The 27,291-nt window shown below is 43.3% G+C and overlaps 1 protein-coding gene across 2 annotated transcripts in view; it reads right to left on the bottom strand.

The window, feature by feature from the left end:
- The window catches only part of LOC146860508 (aminopeptidase N-like), a 257,086-nt gene that overhangs the window by 162,152 nt on the left and 67,643 nt on the right, over positions 1-27,291 (bottom strand). For both annotated transcript variants that reach the window (XR_014978825.1, XM_085644420.1), the window contains exons 7-11: positions 15,936-16,079; positions 15,305-15,370; positions 13,467-13,532; positions 4,006-4,181; positions 3,367-3,443 (exon numbers count right to left, since the gene is read on the bottom strand). Coding sequence is in view for 1 of the 2 variants with exons in the window: in XM_085644420.1 (XP_085500546.1) it covers positions 3,367-3,443; positions 4,006-4,181; positions 13,467-13,532; positions 15,305-15,370; positions 15,936-16,079 (529 nt within the window). In the remaining variant the exon portion in view is untranslated. The remainder of the gene's footprint in view (positions 1-3,366; positions 3,444-4,005; positions 4,182-13,466; positions 13,533-15,304; positions 15,371-15,935; positions 16,080-27,291) is intronic.

The following is a 27,291-nucleotide window of genomic DNA, read 5'->3' as shown; positions in this document are numbered from 1 at the left end:
TGCAAAAAAAAAAAAAACTGTTTCTTCTTTTTTACAGAAATCCGTGGCCCATTAATGAAGAGACATTTTATTACTATCCTTTCCTGTCAAGGCTGTAATAATATTCTTTCTGCCTAAAAAATGCTTACGAGGCGATGGGTTAAATTTGAGCCAAAGAGAATTATAAAATGTTGGGTTCCTCTTGAGGGAACCGTCATAACATTAATGTAGAGGTGCTGTCAACACTCGGAAAAACAGTATTGATGAGGCATAACATTCACAGTTTCAATTATGTTTTAACAGACATGGCATGCCTGCATGGGGGAAATTACAGCCTCAATGCCAAGCATGCCCTCTTCTCTCATTAAATTATGATTTTCACGATTTACTTCCTCTGCGCTATTACATTCTCGCGCTAGCCAGGCTTTAATTATAGTTATGAGAGGAGGTGCGAATGTAAAAGATCGACTGTGGTGGTGACTGCAGTGCAGAAGTCTTAGAGTAGCGCACGTGTACAGTACTTTCAGAAATTCCCGATTGTGGCTTGGGTCGTTTAATTTATAGATTTGTGCGCCCGCGGAGTTGAGCTTTGGCTTCCGAAAGGAGGCATCAGGCATTGTTTCTGTTTGGCAGAAGTCAGTTTAACCCTCCCGAGCCCCCCTCCCCCTCCCACCACCGGGCACTCAACTCGGACCTCCACGCCACACCACCTTCAAATGTCACCAGCCGCCCCTGAGTCATACCCTGTCTTGAGCGCAGATAGTGGAATAGGGTGCGCCAAAATGGTCTTGCCACACATTTGCTGGGAAGTTATTGGCTGAGGGGGGTGACCTTCCAAACTTGCCCTTTGACAAAAGTGACCAAAACAGCCTAGTGTCTGGATGCAGAATGGACTCTCCAAGTGCTTCCCATCTCCTTTCATCCCATTCTTTCTTTGCCTTTATTTGTTCTGATTTATATTGTATCCCTAATTCGCTCGTCATGGCGATATCCCTATTTCTTATAGCTAGGGACAGTCACCTTCTTAGCACTCTGCACTCCCTTGTGAACCACAGGTTTGTTTTCGGTGTTCTTTCCTGGGTTAGCGTTTCCCCGCGTGAATGGACAATAAAGTGTCTGGTCAGATGTTAAAAAAACTTTGAATGTAGGGCACTGCAGTTTACTACTGTGCTCGATTCATCAGGTGCAGATGACAATACCCCGAAGCGAGTTTCTAGTTCGCCTTTCAGCATTGTAAGCTTAAGAACCTCTACCATGATCGCAGGCCATTTGAGTCAGCGCTTCTCATTTGATGGGGTCACCTCCTTGGTGATAAGTGTGGCTAGGTCTACCCCCGCCTTTTTGTCCCATGGGTGTTCCATATTCAAGCTGAGAAGGTTGTGGTCACTTTTGCAGGTCGGGATAATGGATATGTACAGTACTAGTGGCCATAAGGTAAGGTCCACAAGTATATAGTCTATCCGACTAGACCCATTAGACCCAGTTAAGGTCATCTCACCTCCTTTGTCGGAGCAGGTTCTCCTATTGGCTGCCCGTAGCCTATATTCCAAGGTTATGGCATACAATTGCAGAGCCATGTGCGACCACTCCAATGATGGTGCCAACCACCTTATATCCTCCTCACTGACCTTGTGTATATCATTCCAATTGAGTGGCTCAAAAGTGACGTTAAAGTTGCCACCCATAATAATGGGGTGGCTGGCTTGCTTGGCATCCAATATCTCATCCAGGGTCTGCAGAGTAGGTGATCTACTTCCTCTGGAGCTCCTGGCATAGACATTAAAGATGTCAATGTCTTTTTCCCTGCCACTCTTCAGCCTAATCCCAAGGATGTCTGGGTGATTAGTGGGCAGCTCCTCAATGTCATAATTTTATGAGATATTAATCAAAGTGAGCAACCCTCCTAATGGTCGGCCGCGTTTTGAAGGAATAGCCGGTTTGCAGAATGTGATAAACCCCAGGATAAATATGGGGGTCAAGCTCCAAATTTCTTGCAAAATGCATATCTCATGTCTACTAATGAGCTCAAGCCAATGATGGAGGTCAAGATTCCCCCTAATCCCCGCCACATTACATGACGCTATTTTCAACTTCTTTGTAACTATGGTCTGAAAAAAGGGTCTGAGGAGCTAACAAATTGCCAGTTTCAGTCGAGTGAGCAGTTGGGTGAGTGCAAATGGTAATGTCTCTAGCCTGAGTGTCATCTCCACATTTGCTGAACAATGTCTGCATCTAGGGTAGGCTGGGTATTGAAAGTCCTTGGCTGATTTACTGGGGAAGGATACTCCTGTCCTTTAAACATCGTAGAAATGGTGGAATCAGAACTGATGTTAAGAAAGTACACAGGTTCCTATGGGAACTTGTTGGGTAGTGAATCGTTCTGGGTTAGGGATAAAAAAGGAGAATCCCCTAGAGGCAACATAGTGGTCTTGGCAGAACCCACCAGGCTAGGGATGTTCAGCTTCAGCGGGATGTTTGTGAAGGGTGGAGGGCAAGTTCTAGCTTCAGGGGCAACTAAATTCTGCACTAGGAAAGTTGGTAGAGAATGCTCCAGGGCACTCCATAACCAATGGGCTAAAGGTTTCCTGGGGTAACTTCATCCTTTTTCAGTATTTCCTGTTTGTCTTACTGAAAACAGACACACAAAGCCACATTTCAGGACATATTCAAGACAGTAAATGTCTTTGGCCACATTAAACCTTGGCACTGAGGGTTGTGGGTGTGTAGTGGAGTGCACTTAGAAAATAACTAGTATCCTTACACATCTAACAATAAAATCCAGTTTGAAGGAGACCTTGTATCAATCCACAACACACTAGGGGACAGACGTCTGAGAGGATATGTGTAGGTTGCTACAGCACCCAGACAGGGAATAAACAAAACATTCCACAGGTTAGGTACCATACAACATTAGGTCTTTCATCTTGAATTGGAAAATGATGGTATGGCATGCAGATTGAAACAGTTCCATTAGCACCTTTTCGTACATCTCCTGTATGTCATAGTGCCAAAGTGCTCAGATTACGATAAAATATCTCACCTACATTGTTGCAGTGTTTGAGCCATCTACCAACAAGAGCTACCGAGCTCAATTACATTACCAAACCTTGCCTAGTTATGTGTCACAAAACACTCTAAAATGGGAGTAATAGTCCATATTTGTTACAAAATAGCACAAATAAAATTTGCAAACATCAACCCAAGCATCTGTCTTGATTCTGGATCAATTAATAAACATTTATGTTAGTGGTAGTACTCATGCAACACTTGGAATGAGACATTAACTTGTGTCTTGATATCGGTAAAATCATGTCTTGACAGAAGCCTGATATTCTTCATATAACATCTTGAGTTGTACCAGGCCCCCCATAAAATAACATCAAATACCTGAGGTGCCCTGAAGCCAGTAAGGAGACTGCACAATTCCACTTTTCATTGATGTGATAGGGACAATCCAGGTGTAACTGCAAAAAGTAGATTGTGAGCTAATTAATGGATGTTCTAATCCTTGTACATCATATACGTTCATTGGCGGGTGCTGCAAAACTTAGCTTGGTTTGCTTAATGTCCTTGTATTAGTTATCAATTCACCTTTCAAAGCAGGTAGCATTTCAACTATTCAATAGCCATTTGTGCTCACTCATTCACCACATTATAGTAAGATACTTAGGGCCCATTGTGGGTACAACAATTTTAGTCTTACAAACAAATGTCCTAGCAGCTGACCTACCTTTCCTGCTTTCAACCATCTTTCCCCTAAAATCAAAGACACACATGCACATTTTCTTGCTGCACATATTTGTTCTTTGTGTTTTCATGAAATCCACAGTTGGACCCAGATGGGTACCTGACGATAAGGCATGTTACTTTTAAACTGTGTTATTGTTTTGACCGCTAGAGTAAAAAACATATTTAGGTACTTTTTTAGCAATTGTGCCTGGACTATGAATCTGAATGAACCACATGCCCATCAGCATTGTGGTGGTTTTTCAAGTTGAAAAAAATCTTTTCATATTTTATATTTACTTAAAATCAGATGGACGGGTCACAATTGATTGAGGGTCCAGCAGGAAATGATTTTGGGTGATCCTTCCAGTAGTTGTGTTGACAGTAATGACGGGAAACCCCATTTGGAGGACCCATGTATTCATGATGTTTTTAATACTTGTGGGTAGCTTCACTGCTTCCTGGTTTTCAACAGCCTATATATTGATATTAGAAAAAAACAACCGGAGATTTTATGTTGTAATATTTGGTTTGATTGCTTACTGGTAAACTTCACTGCTTCAAATCAAACTTTTCCACATCACAGTAATATTCTCATTGGGGCATTTCTTCTCCATGTTAAACATACCTACTCAACAATAACCATTAATCTTTAAATCAATGACCCTTGTCATATGTTTCCACATAAAAATAGTCATGAACTATTCGATGCAGTCCTCCAAATAAATTGAAACCCATCACAACAAATAGAGGAAGGATGAGCAGCATATAAAATACAAGCAAGAGAGACATCATGCACATATATCTGGAGCATTTTGTCAATAGTAAAAAATAAATACCTCTGCACCAAGAAATTAAGCACGTTAGACATCATCACACCTCATGTACTTAGCAGAAAGAAACATCAACAAAGACCAAGGCCTATCTACTGTAGTGCTGAAAATAAGGACCTCTAATGTGTAAGATCTAAAGCTACAGGAATGCAATGAAAGTCAGAAATGAGACAGCCATAAGCAGTTCATCTTCCTTCCCTTTAACATGGGAAGAGAATGAAGAAACGCTATTGTAGGGGTGAAAACCAGTCCAATTTTGTTTAGATTCAGTCCTGAATGAGGCATCATGGGAATGTGCCATTAAAGCCTTTCACGTATTTATCAAATTGTCCACAACCAACTGGTCTTTCAGAGAGATTCTGGATCACAGTGTCTTGTGCAGAGGAGATGCCCTGCTGTCACTGATGAAACAGCTCCCAATGCTGTTGTCTGATTTTATTGAATTAAAAATGAATGTGCTCAATCTCCTTATACTCTGCCTCTCCTTCCTTCCATTGCAGGTTAGATTACACGGCAAATGGCGATCCATATATCTTACCTAGCTATATGTGCCTCATAATTATACATTTACAATGAATGGCGAAACTGTCGCACATGAACAGACACAAACCCATGATCATTGTTTAGCTTTTCCCTCTAGGTCACTCCAGAAGAACCTTAGAATAGCATGTACCTAGTTACTTTAGTATGACACAAAATTGGGGTCACAAATGTTGGGGGAGGCAAAAATATTTTTGCAGCATGCGTTACATTTCACAGGACACAAACAGATGTTTTCCAGTAAAAATACAATTGCAAATGTTTCTTTGTAAATTGTCTCATTATCTGGGTGATGTAATATTTCCTTTGGTGTATGTCATACATTCTATGTGGTTGTATTTTGGCTGCAGACCTACAGTTGAGGAACTACATATGATCACTTTTGCATATTGTTTATATCTTTCAAAGCTCACGTTGGAATTTTGGTCACTATTTTCAGCTTTGTAATGCTGAGCATCTCAGTTCTCTCTCCACAGAATGTGTCGGAGGCTGTAAGTCATCACAGGAAAGTTCTAATTCTCCTACTTTAAAGTCACCCAAACCAAATGTAATATGCTACCGAGTTGCACACTATTTATATACCTATATCTATAGCCATCTCATTCTACGGTTTACAGATTAGGGATACTAACAGTCTAACTCTTACATTTTTTTAGGGCAGAAAGCTGGTGGTCAAAGTAGCTGTTGGCTCTCTTTTCTATGGGTCTTGACTCAGTGGCGGTGCGTCCATTGGGGGCGTTGGGGCGTTGCCCCCCCCTCGCCCGCACCCACAGCTCCCTCGGCGTCTCTGAACCTAAGTAAACTTAAGTTCAGAGACGCCGACGGAGAACTGACAATCATGTCAGTCAGTATGACGTTGGACCGCCCACCCCTTCAGAATCTGAAGGGGGTGGGCGGTCTGACGTCATGTTGACTGACAGGCATTGTCTGGGGCAACAGGCAGCAGCACACAAGTGTGCATGAGTGGGGACGGAGGGCGAATTGTTGTGCCGTGCCCAGTCATGTGCACTAGTGTTTCCACAGGCTGGCGCATGCCCATTAGGAGAGCGAGGGTTGAGCCAAGGCTCAAACCTCGGTCTTCTAATGGGCAAGCAGGTGGAGCATAAGCCTGCTCTAAGCCAATCCTGGTGCTGCAGCACCAGGATTGGCTGAGAGGGGTCTTGCCTGCAGTGATGGGCTGTTCCAGTGTAGGCGCCAGATTCCAGAACGGACCCGAGGCAGCGCGGACCTGCTCAGGTAGGATTGATTTTAATAAAATCATTTTATTATGTTATTTAAAAACCCCCACCCCCGCTCGACACCCCCTCCCCCCCACAAGTCGCGACTGCATGTAGGCTAGCCTCTCTCTGTGTCGGTGATTTTGCAGCTATGCAAGCGCTTTAAGTTGTTGGCCCTTCCTGGCACTGTACTCTCCCTCCCCATCCCCATACATATTTGCCCATCTCCGTTTCCTTCCTGCTGCCCCATCATTGTGTCTTCTTACCCTTCTCCCTGCCTCCTGTTGCCTCTCGTTATGTCCTGTTACCTCTCTGTGAGACCAGCTGTGCCTCTCTCGGATTTTACCCTGTGTCTCATAACCCTCCCCCTCGGCCCCCGGGCCCTGTTGCCCCTCGCCCTGTGACCCTGGGGCATGCCGTGTTGCCCGTCCCCGGTGTCATGCTCTGTCGCCCCTTCTTACTGTTCTCTTTTCCGGGGCCCTGTCTCTCCACTCTGCGCCTGTCTCAGTTGTCCCCTTCCAGGGTCTCGTCTTTGGATCCTTCTGCCAGTGAGCACCCTCTCCCAGTCTGGGGTCAGAAGGCTCCGTACCTGGCCACAGTGCTGCTGCCGGACAGAAAGGGGAGTGTAAGAGGGGGGAGAGCCTCGGAAGCAGAAAGTGGCAGGAGAAGGGAGAGGGGACGTTGGGCCAGAGACAGAGCTCTGAGTGTAAGAGGGCAGAGAAGGGCAGAGACAGAGGGGCAGTCAGAGCGGCGAGAGAAAGAGTGTGGAGCAGGGCAGGGACAGAGGAGCAGGGCAGAGACAGAGGGGCAGTCAGAGGACAGGCAGAGCGAGGAGAGTAAGAGGGCAGAGTCAGAGAGGGGTAGAAGGAGGCAGATGGGTAATTAGACAGCCACTGGTAAAGCAGGGAGAGTAAGAGGGCAGAAAGCACTCAGGGTTCTTCAAATTAAAGCAGGGTGCACTTTCACTCAGGGTTCTTAAAATTAAAGCTGGGTCCACTTTCGGATTCATGACCAAGTATCAGTGCTGCTCAATGGCAGGTTCCGCCACAACTTTCTGACATAGATACATGTGTGCCAAACTAAGCCGATCTGCTCCTATTTATAGATTGGTGTCCTAGAGCACCCAAAGTATGTCAGAGAGCGCACGTTATTTCACTTTAGTGCTGTAAAGAGGTCTGCAAACCCAGAATACCTACATAGAGTTTCACATTATTGCAAGTGTTAGACATCACATCAAAGGCTCCTTGCCGCCTAAGCTAGGTGGCTGGCCATTAGTCTTTAACTTAGTAGCGTAAAATGCAGTGCAATTTGCGCAACAGATTCTGCTGACAGAAGGCAAGAGTAGAGGTGAAGTGGGAACCCTTCTCTCAGCAGACTCCTGAGGCCGAGTGAAGTCATCACTAACACAGTGAGGTAACGTTTAATAATGGGAAAGAGTAAGCAGTTTTTTAAAAAATGTTTGTGCTCCTGTTTTATGGTCTGGAAGGCTGCTTTTACTGTTTATTTCTCTGGTACTACCACAAACATTGTCTGCAGCAAGTAAATTGCATGCAATCTCCCATACCTTGCAAAACACCTATATGATCTTGGACTTTGATGTTTCTGGGGGTACAGAGCTGACCTCAGGTGACTGTCCAATTTACCGGTTATGCAGCAGTCATGCACTGTTGTGCTTTGTTATGATTTTTAAATATTTTTTTCAGCAGTTTTTCAACTGTTGGCTTTTATATTTTATAGAGCAACAACAGTGTGCACTGATGCATGTGATCGATGTTTCGCTGTGAGAAATAGTTACGGAATGTATTTGGGAGATTATGTATTCCGTCTAGTGTCCTTTTTTCAATAAAAGCCACAATGCTGAGGCAGGATAGGACTGTCGCTGTGTATGTCTTAGTTATTACAGAAGGAAGTGTGTTTTCACATTAAAGCTTTCATGGTGGGTATTGTGCCTTACACTGCCAACTTATATTTTTTGTTAGATTTCTGACAAATAAAAATACAAGTCAGGTTTAGTCCAACACTATGTCCCTAGACTGCTTACTGAGGTGCAGGTGTACTTTACTAGAAGTGTTCAGCCTCCCTCCTTACAATAATGCCATTAACAAAGAGGCAGCTCAGTTGTCGTGCACCCTATATGTGGTCTAGATTCTTATTGCCTTTTCATTTTTTTGGGTCTAAATTAGCTTAAAATGCACTATTTGCCCTTTTTTCTTTCAAAAACTTCTTAGAGGAATCTTGATCTTGACTTATATCGGTTGGGCTCAGTTGGTTCTAACTCTTTTACACTTTGTGATACACTTTGAAAAATCATCAGCTGCCACTGTTTTACTTATTTAATGAGCTCAAACAGTTAAGGTGAATGCTTCAAAGAAAGAGCATTTTTATGGCAAATGTGCTATGTATGAATGGTACTCAGCATTGTTCTCTCCAAGTCTGCTATGCAGTTCTGTGATTATACTGAATATGCAGCTACCTATGTTATTATATGACATTGACATCTCTTTATTATTGTAATAACTGTACTTTCACAATTGCTTCACAATTGCTTTTTTAACCTTCTTGCTTTCTCAAATTTGCTTGAAAATGCACCATTTGCCCACTTTTTTTCAAAATGTTCTCAGGGGGAATTCCCCCCAAACCCTCCTTATGCCGATCGGGCTCGCTCGCTACGCTCGCTCGCCACTGTGCATTCCACCAAACGTTTTACGCCTCCCCACTTTCAAATGTCACCAGCCGCCACTGTCTTGACTGCTAATCTAATAGGGGACAGTATGCCACATGATTACAGATTCACTGATGTTTCGACAATGACTTTGTTTTATATAAAGATCTGTTTGCAATACTGGAAGTGTTGATGAAAATGTGGGGAGTCCATTTCCTCAGGGCAGATCTGAGTAATCCCAGTTAAAAAGAGTGCATGTTTTAATATATGGTGCAGTGTAACAAATTCACATATTCTGCATGGTCACCCCAAATGTTGTGCCTTATTCTGCACCCTGTTTTTGTTGGTATAATCACTTTGGACCATGTAATGCTGCTAATTAGTGGTACAGTGTGTATGCATTGGCCATAAAATCATATCGACACAATTGGTTTTAGCCTGTTTGATCCATTTAACTGCCTTCTAAGACCATTGCATATGATGCTGAAAATGCACCTGTCGAGGAAGTTAAATGCCAAGTGGGCAGCAGTGTGCATTTACACCATACACATATATAAAACAAAAATATATGTCTAACCTGAACATCACTGTACTTTGCCTCAGATATAGATTTAAAGCACTACAATGACGCATAGCAGATAATGGGCTTTTAGCATATAGGAAAAGCCTATTTTTATATATTCAGTCATATACCTAAAGTGGCCTTGTAAGCCATTGATGTGACTCTTGACCATCAAGGACCCTACTTCAGTTATTGCTTAATTATATCCAACCAACGGTGAACCAACCCTTGAAGACCTCTCTTTCATTAAACCGGCTGCAGAACTGTGCTGCCCCATTGATGTTACTCATTACCATCTAGGACCCTACTGCAGCATTTGAATCAAACGCATGGTGGACCAATCCTTGAAGACCTCTCTGTAGTTAAATCGGGCTGTCTTTTTAACGCCTTGTCCTAAGGAAGACCTACCGTGCCTATTAGTCAATCACGCACTTCTCTGGGTCGAAACGTCGACATGCTTGCGATAATCCTGACCCTAGTCTCTTCACCCCATGTAAAATGGAAATTTAAATTCCAAGTGGTGTGTAGCTTCATGTACCTAGGGATGGATGTCCTTTGAATGACCAGCCTCAATAATCCGTATAGCACTGTATTTATCTTGTTCACATTGAGCACTTTTTACGCACTTTCTTCACCATATCACTTGCGCCGTTAGAACAAATTCTATGTTCATGAATTTGACAGCCTTCTAATATTATCTCGACACCACAAATTGTAAAAGAATATATTGATTGATCCCTTAATACAAGTTCAGATTGATTTAATTTGGTGTGTGTTTTGATTTATGGTTGTGTTCTTCTCCTTCCTTTTAATTGAATTATTACTGAAAGGTTTGAGTACTGTTTTTCATTGGTTAATATTCAGTAAACCAAGAATTAATTCTGTACCGGACAGAACGAACCTTTTCCACATTCCTATACACCCAGGTTCTGAGGAGCACTGGGTCACCCCATTATACTAGATGTATTGTAAGCACAAAGGGCAGAGTACTAATATATAAAAATAATTAACACTATATATTGGGTTAAGTATACTCTTGCGGTAACATAAAACTCCAAAGCTATTTCACTGTGTAGCCCTTGCTAAACAGTCCCTTGAACAGATCTTGATGGGTTTAAAATCTGTATTTCCTATCTCTGCTTTTAAAAATAATAGAAATATGCTTCAAAGTTCTTTCCTACTTTTTTCATCAGATGTAGCTTTGAAAGTAAAATTTTAATACCTTAGGTTAGTTTTGGAAAAATGTGCGTTAGGCTGTCTGAGCCAGAACTGGCTTAAACCAATTTTTACCACTTGTCACACCTCCAGAGCTAGAATACCCATACTTGGCTGGGAGAGTCAACAACTCTGAGTCATGGGGCTATAGTGTGCATCTAAGCCCAGGAAGAGCAAATGGGTGTTAACTGCTGACAATGTAGCACGCATTAGTCTCTGAGAGTGGAGCACAACAGTTGACAGAACAAAGAACAGTTTTAGCACTACTTATTTTGAACTGGAGATGCCAAGTAAAACCTATGTTCAGTATCAAGACTCTCCAAGACAGCCAGGCTCTGGTCAAAGTAGGGACTAAAAACTGTTTTGCCCCTCTTGAAATTGGTTGCATTGTACATTTTACAGTAAGGCAAACGTTCTGCAACAAGAGGAGGGGGAACTGCAAGAAAATAGGACTGGGGGTTAGGATTTCTCCTTTAACTGGCTAGTGCACTGGATAAAGCTGGCACCACAACCACCACCTCGTCATACATTCCTGGGGAGAAGATGTCACATTACTGCCAGGGCATAGGTTCACTGTGCCAAAGAAAATTAAACATTTTAAAAAAGATTGTGATCTTCTGTAATTTAGCTGGTACTCATGTAAAGATGTAAAGCACTCCAATACTTTCGGGTTGAATTCACACTATACGAAAACAAACCTTCCAGGACTTGGGATGACTCCATCTGAAGAAGATGGCCTGGCTGGATGAACAGAACTCCCCAAAGGACTAAACTACTCTTAAATTCCGTTGCCACACAGGAACTGCAACTGGTCTCCAAGGTAAAGTGGTATGCCTCCTGTTGCATGCTTCAGGGACACTAAAAGCAGAAAGACTCCTAACTGCAAAATGACCCAGCTGACCACACAGGGCTGGATCCTGCTAGAAACCTTGCTGGAAAGAGACCTGATGTCTAGAGGCCTGCCGCTGTGAAGTATGGGATGCAGGAATGACGAGAATGACCCTTCCAAGAACTCTGAACAAGTTGGGGCTTAGGGCTGATTTGGAGTTTGTTAAATTAGTTAGCTATCCACCTTAGTACAAGTGCCACAGGATATAATGCACTTGTACGAAGGCGGACAGGATATTGGTCAGGTTTGTGATGGTATAACCTGTCTGATAGGTCATAAATTAGGCCTTCAGTCTTTTTTTCCAAAGTGCAGAGGCTTACTCAGGCAGTCCCACCCAATGTGGGCAAAAAGGTAAAATCTTTGGTAAAGTCGAACCATTTGATGACCTTTGCTCCATCGTGATTAGCCTCAAGTCATGCCCCGGTCCAAGTCAATCACAAAGAGTAACTTATGATAACTTTTGAATGCCACTTTACTTTCTATTGGCGTTTTTTGGTGTAAAACTCTAAAGATGCATATCTCGGTTTCGTCTTAACCCGTTTTAATGATCTTGGTGTCTTTTTTCTCCTTTTTTACATATTTTGTTTTTGTGTTCTTTACTTTGAAATTGTTGGTGCTGCTTGAACTTAACACACACTTTTCTCAGGATTGCCTGTGCTTATGCAGTAAGAGGTTGAGCAGAGACTCTCTCAGAACTGTGTTGAGCTACTCTGAGTGGGTTTATTGAGTTGGTAGGAGTGTCTCAACCCAAATGTATAACCCCATTCATGGCATACAGTTAACTTTGAATATTACTGATTTCAGTGGTTTAAGGTGGGCTAAAACTACTCTTTCTGGAGCACACTTTGAAGAATGATGGTTTTATTTCGAGCTAGTAAACTGGATAAGAATCCAAAGTGGAATTTCCCTTAAGAAATTTCAATCTTTACAGTGGAGAAAATGACATGAATGGATTCTCCTTCGAATACATCACTTATGCCTGAATCATAAGATTTTCGATTACTCCCCTCCACCCCCTCCCCATTTCTTAATCATGCCCTAAATCCTTTGCCAATAAAGTCAGATCTTCGGGTGCCTGCGCAGAGGCTCCATGGCTGATGCAGCTTGTCAGGGTCATCAAGGAATTTGAAGCCACTGTTTTAGGGATTAGCAAGAAGATCGAAATGGGAAGCTGGCAGGTTTCTGCCGAGTTCCGAGTTCTTACATTTTTACCAATTAATCAGCATTTATAAAACTGTATAATTAAAACTATTTTCACTTCCTAGAATAAACACACTGCTATGCTGAAATATAAAAAAGAGCCATAATAGCTTTTTACTTTGCCCTGATATCCAATCGTTGGGTGAGAATGCACCATGAAAGGAGTGAATACACTCTCCCTTCAACTAGAGGGGGTTCAATCTTTCTTCTGCAAGATCAAGCAATTTTAATTGACGATCAGATTACCCTCCTAATTGCTACCCGCTACAGAAAGGACACTCTTTTTTTGGTTTTGATATGCAACAGGTAGTTTTAAAAACATAACCGGACTTTTTGTTTCTCATTTACACATTAGGGGATTGTTTCTGATGTGAGTGGAAACCAAAGAGAACACCATGCATTCGAATCTCGGTATCGGTGGCAAGCAGCCGCCACGAAAATGTACAGTAGCCAGATTGCGTGTCATTTCATATCCTAGAGCGAACAGGTGGCTTCATTTAATGTCAGCAACCACACATTGGAAGACCCCACCCGCCTCATAAGAGGCTGACAGTATGATACAGAGCCCCACTGGCTTAGAATTTACCAAAGAATGTGTGAGCTCCAAAACTACCCATTTTGATGGCAAAGATGTACCACGTACCTTTTGCAAATGGAACCACAGATCACCATAAACCGTGTTGCCATATTTGAATGCCTGGAGATATGACTGTGAAAAAAACGAATATGTTAGTAAAAGCGTTTTAATAATTCGCCATTCTGAACAGAGACACAGGCAGTGAATGTTGGCACAGGGTAATGTCACTGGAGTCAGCAATATCAATAAAAGATCCTGTGATTCATAACTGCCCATTCGTTTTACAAAGACCAAAGAGAATTCTCAAATCCAAAGATATATTCGGGTCAGGCCATGAGTGGGCAAAAGCTGCACTTTTCACTCGCAAGTCTTTTGTTCGGTTAATATTGCCAATAGAACTGTAGTTACGCAGGTACGACAAACAGGGATGTTATCCAGGGTGCCAAATAACATCATAGATGAGAGCAAGTCTCTAGTTGTCCGTGGTGCCACTTACAACCCAGAGGTTGAAAACTCTGGGATTGAGCGAAGTTTCGAACTCATGTGACTTGCAACTTTATGTCTTTCTTTTATAAACTGTGATGGCCATGAGATGCACAAAGCTTGCCACATACATATTCAAACAAGCATTGGCATAGCCAATAGGTCTCGCCTTTGGGACCTTATAAGTGTTTAGCCATGCAACAGTTGCATAACTAAATACTTATAAGGTACCAAAAGCGAGACCTATTGGCTAAGACAAGCCGCCGTGCGACCGCGAAAGTGAAGGTAATCGCAGTAAAGCGCGGTGCCCGCGCACATGCACTGTAGCTCTAGGCTGGCCTGGTAGCACTTTTTGGAGCCCTCTCAATAAGTCTCGCCAGACCAGCGCATGCGCTGGGTCAGGCGAGACCCAAAAAGACATCTTCCGCTGGCCTCCGTGGCTGTTGGAAACTGTTCCTTCTGTTGAGACGGACTGCAAGGAGTTACAGTTGCACTAACACTATCTGACAGCTGCTCCTGTTGGATTCCCACCCTGACACATTCCCCGCCTCTCTGTCCCTCGCATATTCCCCAGCTGATTAGGCCCACTGCCTCCCCCACTGTCTCCAATCACATCCCACCTACCTGTACCATAATAAGACCTACAGTCCATCGCGCCTCTGACCCTGTGCTGTTCCAGTGCCCCTCCATCCTTCTGAGATGAGTTTAGCCTCAGGATGTCTTCCCTGCGTGACAGGGACCTCCTGCAGCTGGAAAACACCAAGTTATTGCGCGCATGGGGAATCGTATCCTCTAGGCTTAGTTTCCCTTCTTAATTCAATGTCACGGGTGAAGGCTTTACCCATCCTCCAAAGACCCATACCCTTGTAAAATGTTATGTGTTAAGTGTCCCACCTTGGGCCTTCCACACAGATAATACCATGGGCCAGGAGCCAGGGGTAAAAGAAAGGCAGATTTATAATAATGCACTCCTTCCAGATAATGGCATTCTGTCACTCTCCCCTTACTCACTCAGGGATTCCCTCTGGCGTTAGCTTGATAGACTTTCAGAAACAAAATAACTGACTTTCGCCTCCCTTTCTCTACCTCCTCCTTCGCTTTCCCATAAACACTAGGAAAACACCTGCTCCCCCCACTCCTCAATCTCATCCTCACTTGGCAGACTGCAGTCCTCCATTCCTCTTATTACTGAATACTCCTGAAGCCCATGGAGACTGGTTGTGGTGGTTGAACCACAATTGTCCTTCCGTAGCTTCCTACAGCTTCCTATGCTGTGATGTCTTAACGCGAGTGAAACATGAACGCAATGCCCTAGTTAAAGCTAATGACTATGCATCGAAGTCATATGCAAATATCTTCTTGTACTCAGAATTGGAAAACTAATGTTTTCTGTCAATGACAAGAGTCTGTTACATACTTACAATTACACCCTCCACAAATAGAGGTTCTGTTAAAAATTCTGAAAGCATCCGAATCACTGACGCTCCCTGGCAACAAATAAGAACATAACAACAAATCAAATAGGGAAAAAGTGAGTCGAACACAAGGTACAGTCCAACATTTATCATTATTGGTCGGATAATCACATTTAAGTAAATAAGAAAGCAAGATCACAGAGTGGAAGTGATCACTGCAGGGACTCTTCGATGGCAGGAACATCACACCAAGAGGAGAGAGCACGTAGAGAATGAATGGTGCGTGTGTGTTGTAACAGATTCATATGTCATGTTGTGAGTTATTCCTTGGGCATTCTTCTGTGTAGAAATTGCCCATCACCACCAAGACAAGTATGTTTGTGAATGTCAGGGAACCAAAATCTTTTTTTTTACTGGATGAGTTACCAAATGTTGATTAGGTGCCAATACTCAACAACAAAACTTCACAAAACATGATGTAGTTATTTGTATACGTCGCACTGGTAGTATGTAGTTTAAGGCAACCTTCCTCAAATTGTGAAAACTCTCAATAGCAATAGAAACTCGAATTATAGGTACAGAATCATGTAAAACAAAGAATATTGTTTTTTGACCAAGAGTATTAGTAAGGCATTACCTTGCTATAGGTGATGGAGTCAAAGCAATCACTGATCTCATCTGGGGTGTTAACCTCATCTTCTTTTGATGAAAGGGGGTGGGAGGAGGCCAGCGCATCAATGTCCATAACCACATAGACATCATTCAGAACAATGAGATCTTTCTGCAGAAAGTTAGGAAAAATGAATCAATGCAATTAGGAAGTCGCAGATGCTGCTTATATCATAGCAGAACATTGCCTGAGTAGCTTTTCAGAATTTCTAGACATGCAACACATTTTCCTGTTCAATATGCACAGACAAATATTCTTCATTTTAGGCTGTGTAATATTGCCATTCAATGCAAAGTGTAATATCTTCCCTGACACCAACCGTAAGTCCTAATGATTTATTATTCCATTTGTAAAAAGTGGTTGCAATTCGTGCACAAACTTTTTTCGAATGGAATAGCATTTTGTACTAAAAGGTCAGTTCGCAAAAAAGCATCTTCAGTTGGGATCTTGGCTGTGGGAAACTGTTCATTCTGTTGCGAGGGGCTGTAAGGGGTAGGAGTTGGACTAACACTGCTTAACAACTGCTTCTGTCAGATCTCCACTCTGACATATCCCCTGACTCTCTGCCCCTCATACTGTCACCAGTTAGCCCACTACATCACATGGAATTACAGAACAACCTGCCTAATTAATATTCATTAGACAAGTCGCAATTTGTGAACCACTGTGATTGGCTGCAATCACTTGGATGCTGTCCTGCAAGGGACTCTTTTCACAATTCCTAAGGAATATTAATAGACACTCCGTAGAAGGTTGAGGTTTTGTGATGTAGATGGTTGTATAAACAACACTGGAGCCTCTTCACCATAAACAGGATATTTATTACTGGAACAGAGACAAAGTGTACACCACACCAGCTGACCAGACACCAACTGACCACTTTAGAATACAGCTTGGATTAGACACGAGCACTTAGAACACAACGAGTGTTCCAAAGAAAGAATGGGAATGGACACAAAGGAAGGGCTAATACATAAAAAAGGAAGCTCAGTAAGTACATTAATACATAACAGGAAGATAGGAAGATCAGTAAGTACATTAATACATAACAGGAAGATCGGTAAGTACATTAACCCCTTGAGTGCCCATGACGAGATAGTCTCGTCATGGGCCGCGGTTGCGCTGTGCCCATGACGAGACTATCTCGTCATGAACCCCGCCCGCTAATTCAACGCCCGGCACAGGGCGGGGAAAGGGCGGGGCACACAAGGGGTTAAAGATATTATGTGTTTACAACATTTTGCTTGTCCAAGATGGGATCACAGGATACCGCCTCCCTAATGCAATATGTCAACCACTGAGTAACCTAATCCAAGTTACTTATTACTGACCTTGGTTCCAAAATCCCTACTGGGTTTTTAGTGACCCTGACACACCCTATTGGTGTCATGCTTCATCATCTGCTCTCACACTGGTCACTATGAAGCCCACATGGGCTCAACCATATTTCAGGGAGCTCCTAATATATTTCCTCAGATGGGGGTCCAGATACTAGAAGATAAAATTACCTAGGATGCACCCCAGTAACCCTTCACTATACGTTGCCTCTTGAGTGGTTAAAAACCTGTGTGGGTATTGTAGCTTGGGTATAATGTCCTTACACTCTAGTTAGTCACAGAGTTTGCAGTCACAAAAAGGTTTTGTACATCAGGCTCATATTGATTTATTTTTTTGACTGTTACTTCACATGTGGAGACCGGACAAGCAAAATATGCATTTAAAATAAACTTTCTGTCAGGTTATTTATAGCATATATATTGATTGATATTTTTGCCAGAAAAGGAGACACAAAACTAAGAGCCTCATTACGATGTCGGTCATAAAGCAATCTGACCAACGCCTTGTTGGGAACTGTTCCGACCGACTCAACAACCCAGGCTCCCATTGAAAAAAGGGGTGGTGCGGAAAACCTTGCACCCTGTGGCAGGCACCGCATGGTGCCTGCAACACTGTGCATGGTTTTAAAGAAGAGCCCCTTGGGTACCCCAACGGGCCCCAACAGGAGCCCTCAGGGTGAAGGGGGCCTGCTAGAGCCCCCCAAATTCAGTTTCCGACAGCTGTTCCGTGTCGGACAGACCGATTAAGAAAGGCTGTCCGAATCCGACACCGTAATACGTCTGCAGCTTTGAAGCAAGCAGGGGGGCACAACATGTGTCCCTCTGTGTGCATGCACCACAGTTCACAGCACACAGCATCGCAAGCCCTCGTCAACAGGATCTTTGATGATGCAGTAACTCGCACTACTTTCTTGATCTTCAGTACAGTTCCTCGCATTGCTCCGCAATCTAGAATTTAAAGTACTCTGTTCAGCGGGCCTAATTGGGTACCAATATCTGGATGACCCTCCATTGTGGTCAGCCTGAACTTATGACTTGGTCCCAGCTCAGTGCAATTAGATATTCTTAGTTGGCGCTTTGTGATTTTTGGTGCTATTTTCCCTAAATCTTTACAATTGTGTATCTCCGGTTCTATTGATAGGATTTTTGTCATTTTTGTCTTGTTTTATTTATGTTAAATCACTCTACTTTTCTAACTTGGTGTGGGTTCCTTTTTGTGTGTTGTTTGTCACTTCATTACTGTTTGAATTGTTGCACAACATATTTTACACATTACCTCTAAGTTAAGCCTGACTGCTCTGTGCCCAGCTACTAGAGGGTTGAGCATAGGTTAATTTAGGGTTGGCTTGTGCCTCACCATTATAAGGATTGTGATTGCTGGTAGATCAGGGCTCACACCCCAGTCAACCAACATCCCAATTTCTTACTCATTGTTTATTTTATCAGTATGTCAAAAGCCACATTTGTGCATCTTGATTAATACGGGGATAGTGGTCAGACTCCAAGCCAACCATTCACTGAGCACATTTAGAAAGTAAAATTTGCCGGACAGTTATTGAAAAAAAAAGGATTGAGAATCGAGACCTGGCCTTTTTGTTAGAGAGACAATCTGGTTTATGTAGACACTGAATTGCACTGCAGGTCTCTAACTAGCACAAAAGACGAGCATGGTGCCGCAACGTCTTGTACCTGGCCCCTAAAGCCTGGGGCAATCTCGCACAAAACATCAGAGCCTCCTCGTGTCTTCTTGACTTTCACAAGAAGCTGAATACCCAGCATTTCACCCAGGGCTGGCCTCACACACCTGCTAAAGAGCACTTGGATACACTAACTGTTGACTAGCATATTATAAAAATACCCATAACATAACATATAACATAACATAGCATGGCATACCATAAAAAATCGCACCACCTGAAATCATCACCTAAGGTAGTACAAGTACAAAAACAAGTTGCCCACCTCAATGATCAGCTGCTCATTGATCAAAATAAAAACATAACTTGAAAACAAGATGAGAGGCAACCATTGTAAAGAGCTGAATGTCAAAGAATTAACAGGTAAGTAAATAAACAATCGCAAGTCTTGATTAATGAATTAGTTTCTTTCCTTTAATTCATTCATAATTCTTTCTTCTTATTTCTTCTCACAAATGCACAGCCAATGTGTTTCAACTTCAAAAGGTCTTTGTCAGGGCAAAAATGTGTTAAGCACTCTGGAAGGACAACGATCCTCTCTAAACGGGAAGTCATACGTAATCGCATCTGTCATAAGAGCAAACAACCATTTGCTCCACGTTCTTCCAGTAAATTCAGAAAAGCGCAAGAGGGTAAGTCACGTCGTACCCCCAAATAATATGTAAATTCCTCAAGTAATTCCCAAATATGCTTTACCACGTAACTTAACCTCTTGCGCTTTTCTGAATTTACTGGAAGAACATGGTGGGACTGACCATCAAAATTCAAACCCTTGCAGAAAAAATGTTGCAACTAAAATGCAAAGTATCACATATCTGCTCCGCAACAAATATATATTCGAGAATAGACGAGCCAGCAGTCACGCAAAAAAATCAAACAAATATATAAGCGCTGGAAATGAAATAATTCCACAAATTACAGGTAAAATTGCAAAAGTTCTACATGAGATTACGTTTGCTTTATAAAAAATATGCTTAAACATACTGTGCATGTGCATAGTTCAGATTACGCTTGCTTTATAAAAAATATGCTTAAATTTACTTTGCATGTGCATATTTGAGGTGGACATGAAGAATCTGTTGATGTTTTTTGGCTGATGAACTGCTGGCTGTAGTGGTACAACGCTTTAAATTGCCCAGGTGGTGGAGGATGAAAAACAACTATTGTCAGTAACTGATTTACTGTCATACAAACTCTAGATTAGACCATTAGTCTAAACATTTATTTTGTTTTAATACATACTTACTTGAAGAAAGTAATTCCTAAGCACTGTTCACATGACTTATTGAAGCATATTTCCTTGATGCCTCCTAAAACTTACCAAGATTATAAACGTAGGAGGATCATGCATTTAGTAATTGGACACTTGATTCTCCAACAAGTTTCAATCCGAGCAACCAGGAAGACAAAAATGAAGAATCCAGAGTCCTCATGTGTGGAAGCTTGAACACAAAATTGACTAATCATGCCTAACTACATGAGCATCTGGGAATGCTTGAAAGCAGAACTGCTGTAAACCTTGTATGGTTGTATGACAGAATGTCGAGAACAACAACATTGACATACAATAATATTTTGTCACAAATATTGTCTAGTAAAATATGGAGTTTACGTACTTTGCACGTAAACTACCAAAAATATTGTGTCAAAAACCTAGTGCAACAGAATAGTGCCTAAAAAGGTAAGCATATTGAAATATTAATATATATAATATTATAGGTAATTTATTTAAAATATTAAACTACAAAATAAAGGTAAATCGTTTTGATAAGTAATGTAAATAACTATAGATATATATATGAATATATATATATATATTCACTGAAAAAACCATAGGTTTCAGGGGCGTTATAGTTAGCTGGACTTTTCACTCGTACAAAACCATTGAAATTCCCCCGTTATAGTTAGTTCAGCTAACTATAACTCGCGCGCCCGCAATGCACTGCTGATGACGTCACATATTACATCACTTATGACATGGTCAGTGACATCACTCATGACATCACACATGACATCTCAAATGACATCACTGATGACATCATCCAGTGAATGTGTGTTTTTCTGAAAATTACATATGTTTTATATATGTATATCTCAAGGTCGATGGAAGAATAAATGGGTATATCAGTGTCTAAATGGATGATTTGTTTTTGAAAAATGTATTGTATAACTGACTAAGTGTATCTTAGTGAATACATGGCTTAGTGAGCAATGTTTAAATATGTAAATATCTGTATCAGTCTCTCACTTTGTGTATAAGTGGCTGCATGGGTTGGTGAGTAGCTACATGAGTGTCTATATAGGTTATTAGTTGTTTTTTTGAGTATGAGTGTCTGAGTGTCTGTATGGTTCGGTGGGGGGTATTACGTAGTGCATAGGTGCATGAATGAGTGACTCACTGTTTGTATGTGTTGAAGACAGCATGTGTGCAGGACTGTATGGGTGGATGAGTGTGTGCATGGGTGTGTTAGTGAGTGAATGACAGTCTCAATAGTGTCTTTATGAGTAACTGCATGTTTTAAACTAGTATATGTGACTATTGGTGCATATAAGTGAGTATATGTGAGAGTGAGAGATTGAAAGAGTTCCTGTATGAATAAGTATGTGTTTCTATAAGTGATTGTTGAAAAGACTAAGTATGTGTAAGTTTCTGCAGAAGTAAGTGTGGTGGTGTGTGTATAACTGTATATGCAAGTGAATGGATGTTTGATTCTTTATTAGCATGAGTGACTATGTGTGTGAGTAACTCTATGGATGAGTGGCGTTGTGTAACAGGATGTATAGGTGGATGAGTACATATGATGAGTGAGTACATGTATGAGTGACTGTATATGACTGTTGGTGAATGAGTGGATGTGTATGTGGATCTTAGAATTACTGAATAGGTTGTTGTAACCGGTATTGGTATGTCCATTGTTTTGAAATTTTTAGTTTCTATTTTTGAATGTGTGTATCAAAGGTTATATTAGGGGGAGAGGAGGTCTGCCACTCTATCACAAGGATGATGTCATCAGTAATGTCATCAGTGATGTCATTTGAGATGTCATCAGTGATGTCATGAGTGATGTCACTGACCATGTCATGAGTAATGTAATATGTGACGTCATCAGCAGTGCATTGCGGGCACGCGAGTTATAGTTAGCTGAACTAACTATAACAGGGGAATTTCAATGGTTTTGTAAGAGTGAAAAGTCCAGCTAACTATGACGCATCTGAAAACTATGGTTTATTCAGTGAATTTCTAAGGTTTTTTAAATGCTAATTCCTAACTATAACGTGCCTGAAACCTATGTTTTTTTCAGTAAATTTCAAAGGTTTTTTAAATGCTATTTTCTATCTATGCCTACAGAGATAGGACATGTGAAGAAAGAAGAAAAAACGCACAGAAAGAAAAAATAAGAAATGCAGAAAAAAGCAACAGAAGTCCTCAAAGACGAAGAAAAGTGCAGGAAGAAGGATAACGTGCAGAAAGAACAAACAGAAGAGCAGAAAGAAGCCTTGTTGCAAAATCATCCTGTACCCTCAACTTTTTCAGACAGATACTGGTGGTAACTGAGTCTGGCTAACCATTCCTAGAGCCAGTGCTATGTTAAAAGACACTCAGAATAGAGTGAAAACACCTGCATACACTAGGGAACACTATGCGTTGGGGTCCCCCTGTGATTAGTATGACCTCCTCTGTAAGCCCCTAGTATATAATAGGGCAGGGGATTAAAACTACCTCTTAAAACGCGCCACAGGGCATGTTTGCACACGTCACCTCAGGCCCCGTCCCCTCCCTTCCCCACTGTGTAAACACGCCCTGTGACCGTTTTAAGTTTGGAGATTAAGTCCCCTTGAATCCTGAGGATCCCTAGAGTCCAACTAGACCACTCGGTACCTTCAGTAAGCGCCACAGAGCTGCGTTGCAGAGAGATGTAAAAAGGGCCACGACCTAGACCACCTCTCTGCAACACAGCACAGTGGCACTTACTGGAAGCACCTGGTGGGCTAGTTGGCCCCCAGGGTCCTTCAGGATTGAAGGAGAATTATTTCCCCAACTTAAAATGCGCCACAGGGCGTGTTTGCACACGTTAACTCAGGTCCCGTCCCCTCCCTTCACCACTGTGTAAACACGCCCTGTGGCCGTTTTTAGTTGGGAGATTAAGTTCATTGGAATCCTGAGGGTCCCTAGGGTCCAACTAGCCCACTAGGTTCCTCCAGTAAGCACCACAGAGCTGCATTGCAGAGAGGTGTAAAAAGTGGCACGGCCTGGACCACCTCTCTGCAATGCAGCTGATTGGCGCTTACTGGAAGCACCTGGTGGGCTAGTTAGCCCCCAGGGGCCCTCAGGATTGAAGGGCAATTATTTCCCCAACTTAAAACGTGCCATAGGGCGTGTTTACACACGTCACCTCAGGCCCCGTCCCCTCCCTTTCCCACTGTGTAAACACGCCATGTGGCCGTTTTTTAAGTTGGGAGATTAAGTCCCCTTGAATTCTGAGGGCCCCTAGGGGCAAAATAGCCCACTAGGTGCGTCCAGTAAGCGCCATTGCAGAGAGGTGTAAAAAGGGGCACGGCCTGCACCACCTCTCTGCAACGCAGAGCAGTGGTGCTTACTGGAAGCACCTGGTGGGCTAGTTGGCCCCCAGGGTCCCTCAGGATTGAAAGGGAATTATTTCCCCAAATTAAAACGCACCACAGGGCGTAATTGCACACGTCACCTCATGCCCCATCCCCTCCCTTCACCACAGTGTAAACGCGCCCTGTGGCAGTTCTAAGTTGAGAGATTAAGTCCCCTTGAATTCTAAGGGTCCCTAGGGTCAAACTAGCCCACTAGGTACATCCAGTAAGCGCCACAGAGCTGCATTGCATGGAGGTGTAAAAAGGGGCGTGGCCTCAGAACACCTGTCTGCAAGGCAGCTCCCTGGCGCATACTGGAGATACCTGTTGGGCTAGTTGGCCCTCAGGGACCCTCAGTATTGAAGGGGAATTAATTCCTCAACTTACAACTGGCCAGGGGGCACGTTTGCAGAGTGCTGCAAGGAGGGGAGTGGCCTCCGGCATGATGCCGGTCTTTTATTTATTTTATTTTTTTAAGAAGGAGGGCTATGTGGCCCCCTTTCTTTTTCTACATTTATTGGACCTGGGGACCCCATACAAATTTTTTGTAGTTGAAAAAAATAAATGTGGCCCTCCCAAGGCCTTAATCGGCCCCGGGGACCGCAACCCCCGGGTCATGGCCTTTTTAAAAAAAATTCTTTAGGAGGGGGGCTGCGTTGCCCCCTCCTCAGGCCACTTATGGCCCCGGGGACCTCATCCCCCAGGTCCGGCCTTTGTTTTTTATTATTTTTATTTAAAATATATTTATAGAAACACCTAGGACTTGCTGGACAAACCATATGTACCTATCACCATGACGATTTGCGTGATATTCATTAAAAGGCGACTATGCATACAATTAATCCGCGTGGAATGTATTTACACCGCTAGTGAAGCTCTGACGTGTCTGACGCCCTACCGTGCCTAATCCCGGCGCCCCCACCGGTGGGTACTCTCCAAGTAGACACCCTTGTCGTTTATTTAAACAAACATGGGTAGCTATTGACGGGCACATTTAATACACACGCACACCAAGCCATTCAAAGGGGATTCGACAAAAATTCGACCAAACTATGCAAGAAACCCCCCTCACGGTTAATAAAACACACATCCACCGCCGGATGTGTAATACTTTTTATTTTACTCTCTAGAAAGGAGATGAACCTCACTTGAGAGTCATAGCGTGCTCCTGGCTGAGCCTAATGCTGTGTTACACCCACCAGCGCCCGCCGAGTGGCACGCACCTCTGTGTTGTATTCCACCAGCTAGAGTGTATGCTATGACACCCTCTAGCCCATGTGCACTGTAACACCACCCGTGAATATGTCATGCCACACTTGCCTTCGCATGGGTTATATTGCCCCATCTAACGTGCCTTCCTCGATGCCTATGTTATAACGCACAGCGCTATGCCATACATATTACAATCAGGGATCCATATCTTTGTCACAGTGCATATGCAACGTTACACTCCCCAGCACATGTTTTATATTACAACTTTAGAGACTAGTTAGGTTACACAACACTGCCCTGTGCATATTACACTCCGAGGCGCATATCGCATAGCACGCGCTAGTGCCTGTGCTATCTCGCGCTCTCCAATGAAACTGTCATTGCGCACAATGTATTGCATATTATATTTCACGCCCCGGTTCACTCTTATATCACACTTTTTGGTGCATAGTTTATACCATATACTATATCTAGTTTTCATTTTCAATCGTGCTCTCAGGACTATGTTCTATATAACACTGCGTCTACCTACCCTTTTCACTGGCATTACATTTTGCGATGGGGGGGTGGAGGGTCAGGGGGTGTTTCTGCCAAGTGAGCCCGGAGTCACAGTCACAAACGTCCTCTTCTTCCTGAAAAAAAGTGAGATTATGCTGCATACTTGTTCATATTTTAAGTAGTTCGCACAGACACACATTTTAAAAACAATAAAGTTCCTAATACCCACCTTCCCTGAACAGTTAGCTTGCTGCCCCATCCACCTCCTCCCTATCCTCTGTTGTCTGAATCCATGGACTAGCCTCCTCCATCCTGCCATGCATGGTCTGATGTGCTGCCACTGCCCTCCATTTAGCATGATGTACCAGTCAACTCCTCCTGCCCTCCATTGCCCAATTCTATGGCCCATCATTGGCCTCCTGCTTAGCCTCTCTGTTTAGCTTGCTGCCCCTATTCTCCTTCCCCCTGCCCTCCAATATCTTTGTGCATGCCCCTGCTCCATCCTTTTTGCCCACCATGTTCCATGGATCTGCCACTCCTATCTACTCTGAGTGTTCTGTTGAGCTGCCACTCCCCTCCCACCTGCCTAGCATTGTCAGATGACTGTAAACTGTCCCTGTCACCTCCACCCTGCCTGTTCACCTGCCATGCCCCTATCCCCTTCCTCCTGTCCTCCATGATCCATTTTACTGCCACACCCTTCTGCCCTCCCTGGTCTGTTGTGCTGCAACTGCTCCTCCTGCCTGCCCCATGCTGTCTGTTGTGAGGCCCCTTCCCCTGAACTCTCTTGTCTGTGCCCAGGTCCTGACCCTCCCTTCTATCCTCCATGGTCCTTTGTGCATGCCCCTGCACCCTCCTTCTTGCCCATAATAGCCATTGTGCTGCCACTAACCCTCCCACTTGCCATGCATGTTCGTCTGTGCTGCCATGGCCCCTCCCACCTTCCCTGTGTGGTCAGCTAGCTGCCCCTGACCCCCTCCCACCTTCCCTCCATGGTCTGTGTGTATGCCATCATAGTCTCACTGTTGCTCTCCATGGTGTGTCTCGTTTCTAGTGCCCATCCTGCCTGACCTCCATGGTCATCTTGTTGCTCCTGCCCTCCCCCCTTGCCCCCAGCCCTCTGTTTCCATGTGCAGAGCCCTATTCCCTCCCTCCTGGCTTGTCTATTCCATTGTAATGCCCCTGCTCCGTCCCTCCTACCGTTTATGGTCTGTTATGCTGCAGCTTTCTCTCCGGTCTGTCCGTTATGGTCAGCTAGCTACCATTGCCTGTTTCCCCTCTGTTCTCTGTTGTCCATGTGCATGGTCCTGTCCCCTCCCTATTGCTTTCTATGGATTGTTGTGCTGCACTCCCGTCCCACATGCCCTGTGTGGTGTATTGTGCTGCTGCAAACCCTGATGCCTGCCCTGTAGGGTCAGTTTGGTGCACCTCTCCATGTCCCTCTTGTCCTCTGTTATCCGAGTCCATGTCCCTACCCCAATTCCTCCTGCCTACCATGTTCCAATGTACCATACTTGCAAACATTTTGAACTTGGTAAGAGGGAGATTTTGAAAAAAAACTGGGGTATTGATTTTCCCCTTTGAGTTACATTGAAAAAAAGATTGTAGACAGGAGACAGATCAAATAAAGCCCATTTTAGCTTAAAAACATTGGACGTTTCCTGGCTGAAACGGGTCTGTTGGCATGTATGGTTGTACTACCACTGCCTCTTCCTTCCGCCCACAATGGTCTTTTATATTGCCACAGCCTCTCTTGCCAGTCCTGTATTGTTTGTTTGTTGCCCCTGCCCCCCTTTCCACTGCCCTCCATAGTCTGTTGTGCTGCCACTGCCCTTCCTGCCTGCCCAGTGCGGTCAAATTGTTTCCTCTGCACTCTCCTACCTGCCTTCAATTTTCAGAGTCCGTGCCCCTGGTCTCTGCCTCTCAACAGTATCCCAATGAACAACTAGATTGCTAACATTCTATATTTATTACAAA

The sequence above is a fragment of the Triturus cristatus genome, chromosome 3_1, assembly GCF_964204655.1.
Source record: "Triturus cristatus chromosome 3_1, aTriCri1.1, whole genome shotgun sequence".
NCBI lineage: Eukaryota > Metazoa > Chordata > Amphibia > Caudata > Salamandridae > Triturus > Triturus cristatus.
The sequence above is the reverse complement of the archived record's forward strand: the minus strand, read 5'-3'. Positions and strand labels throughout refer to the sequence as shown.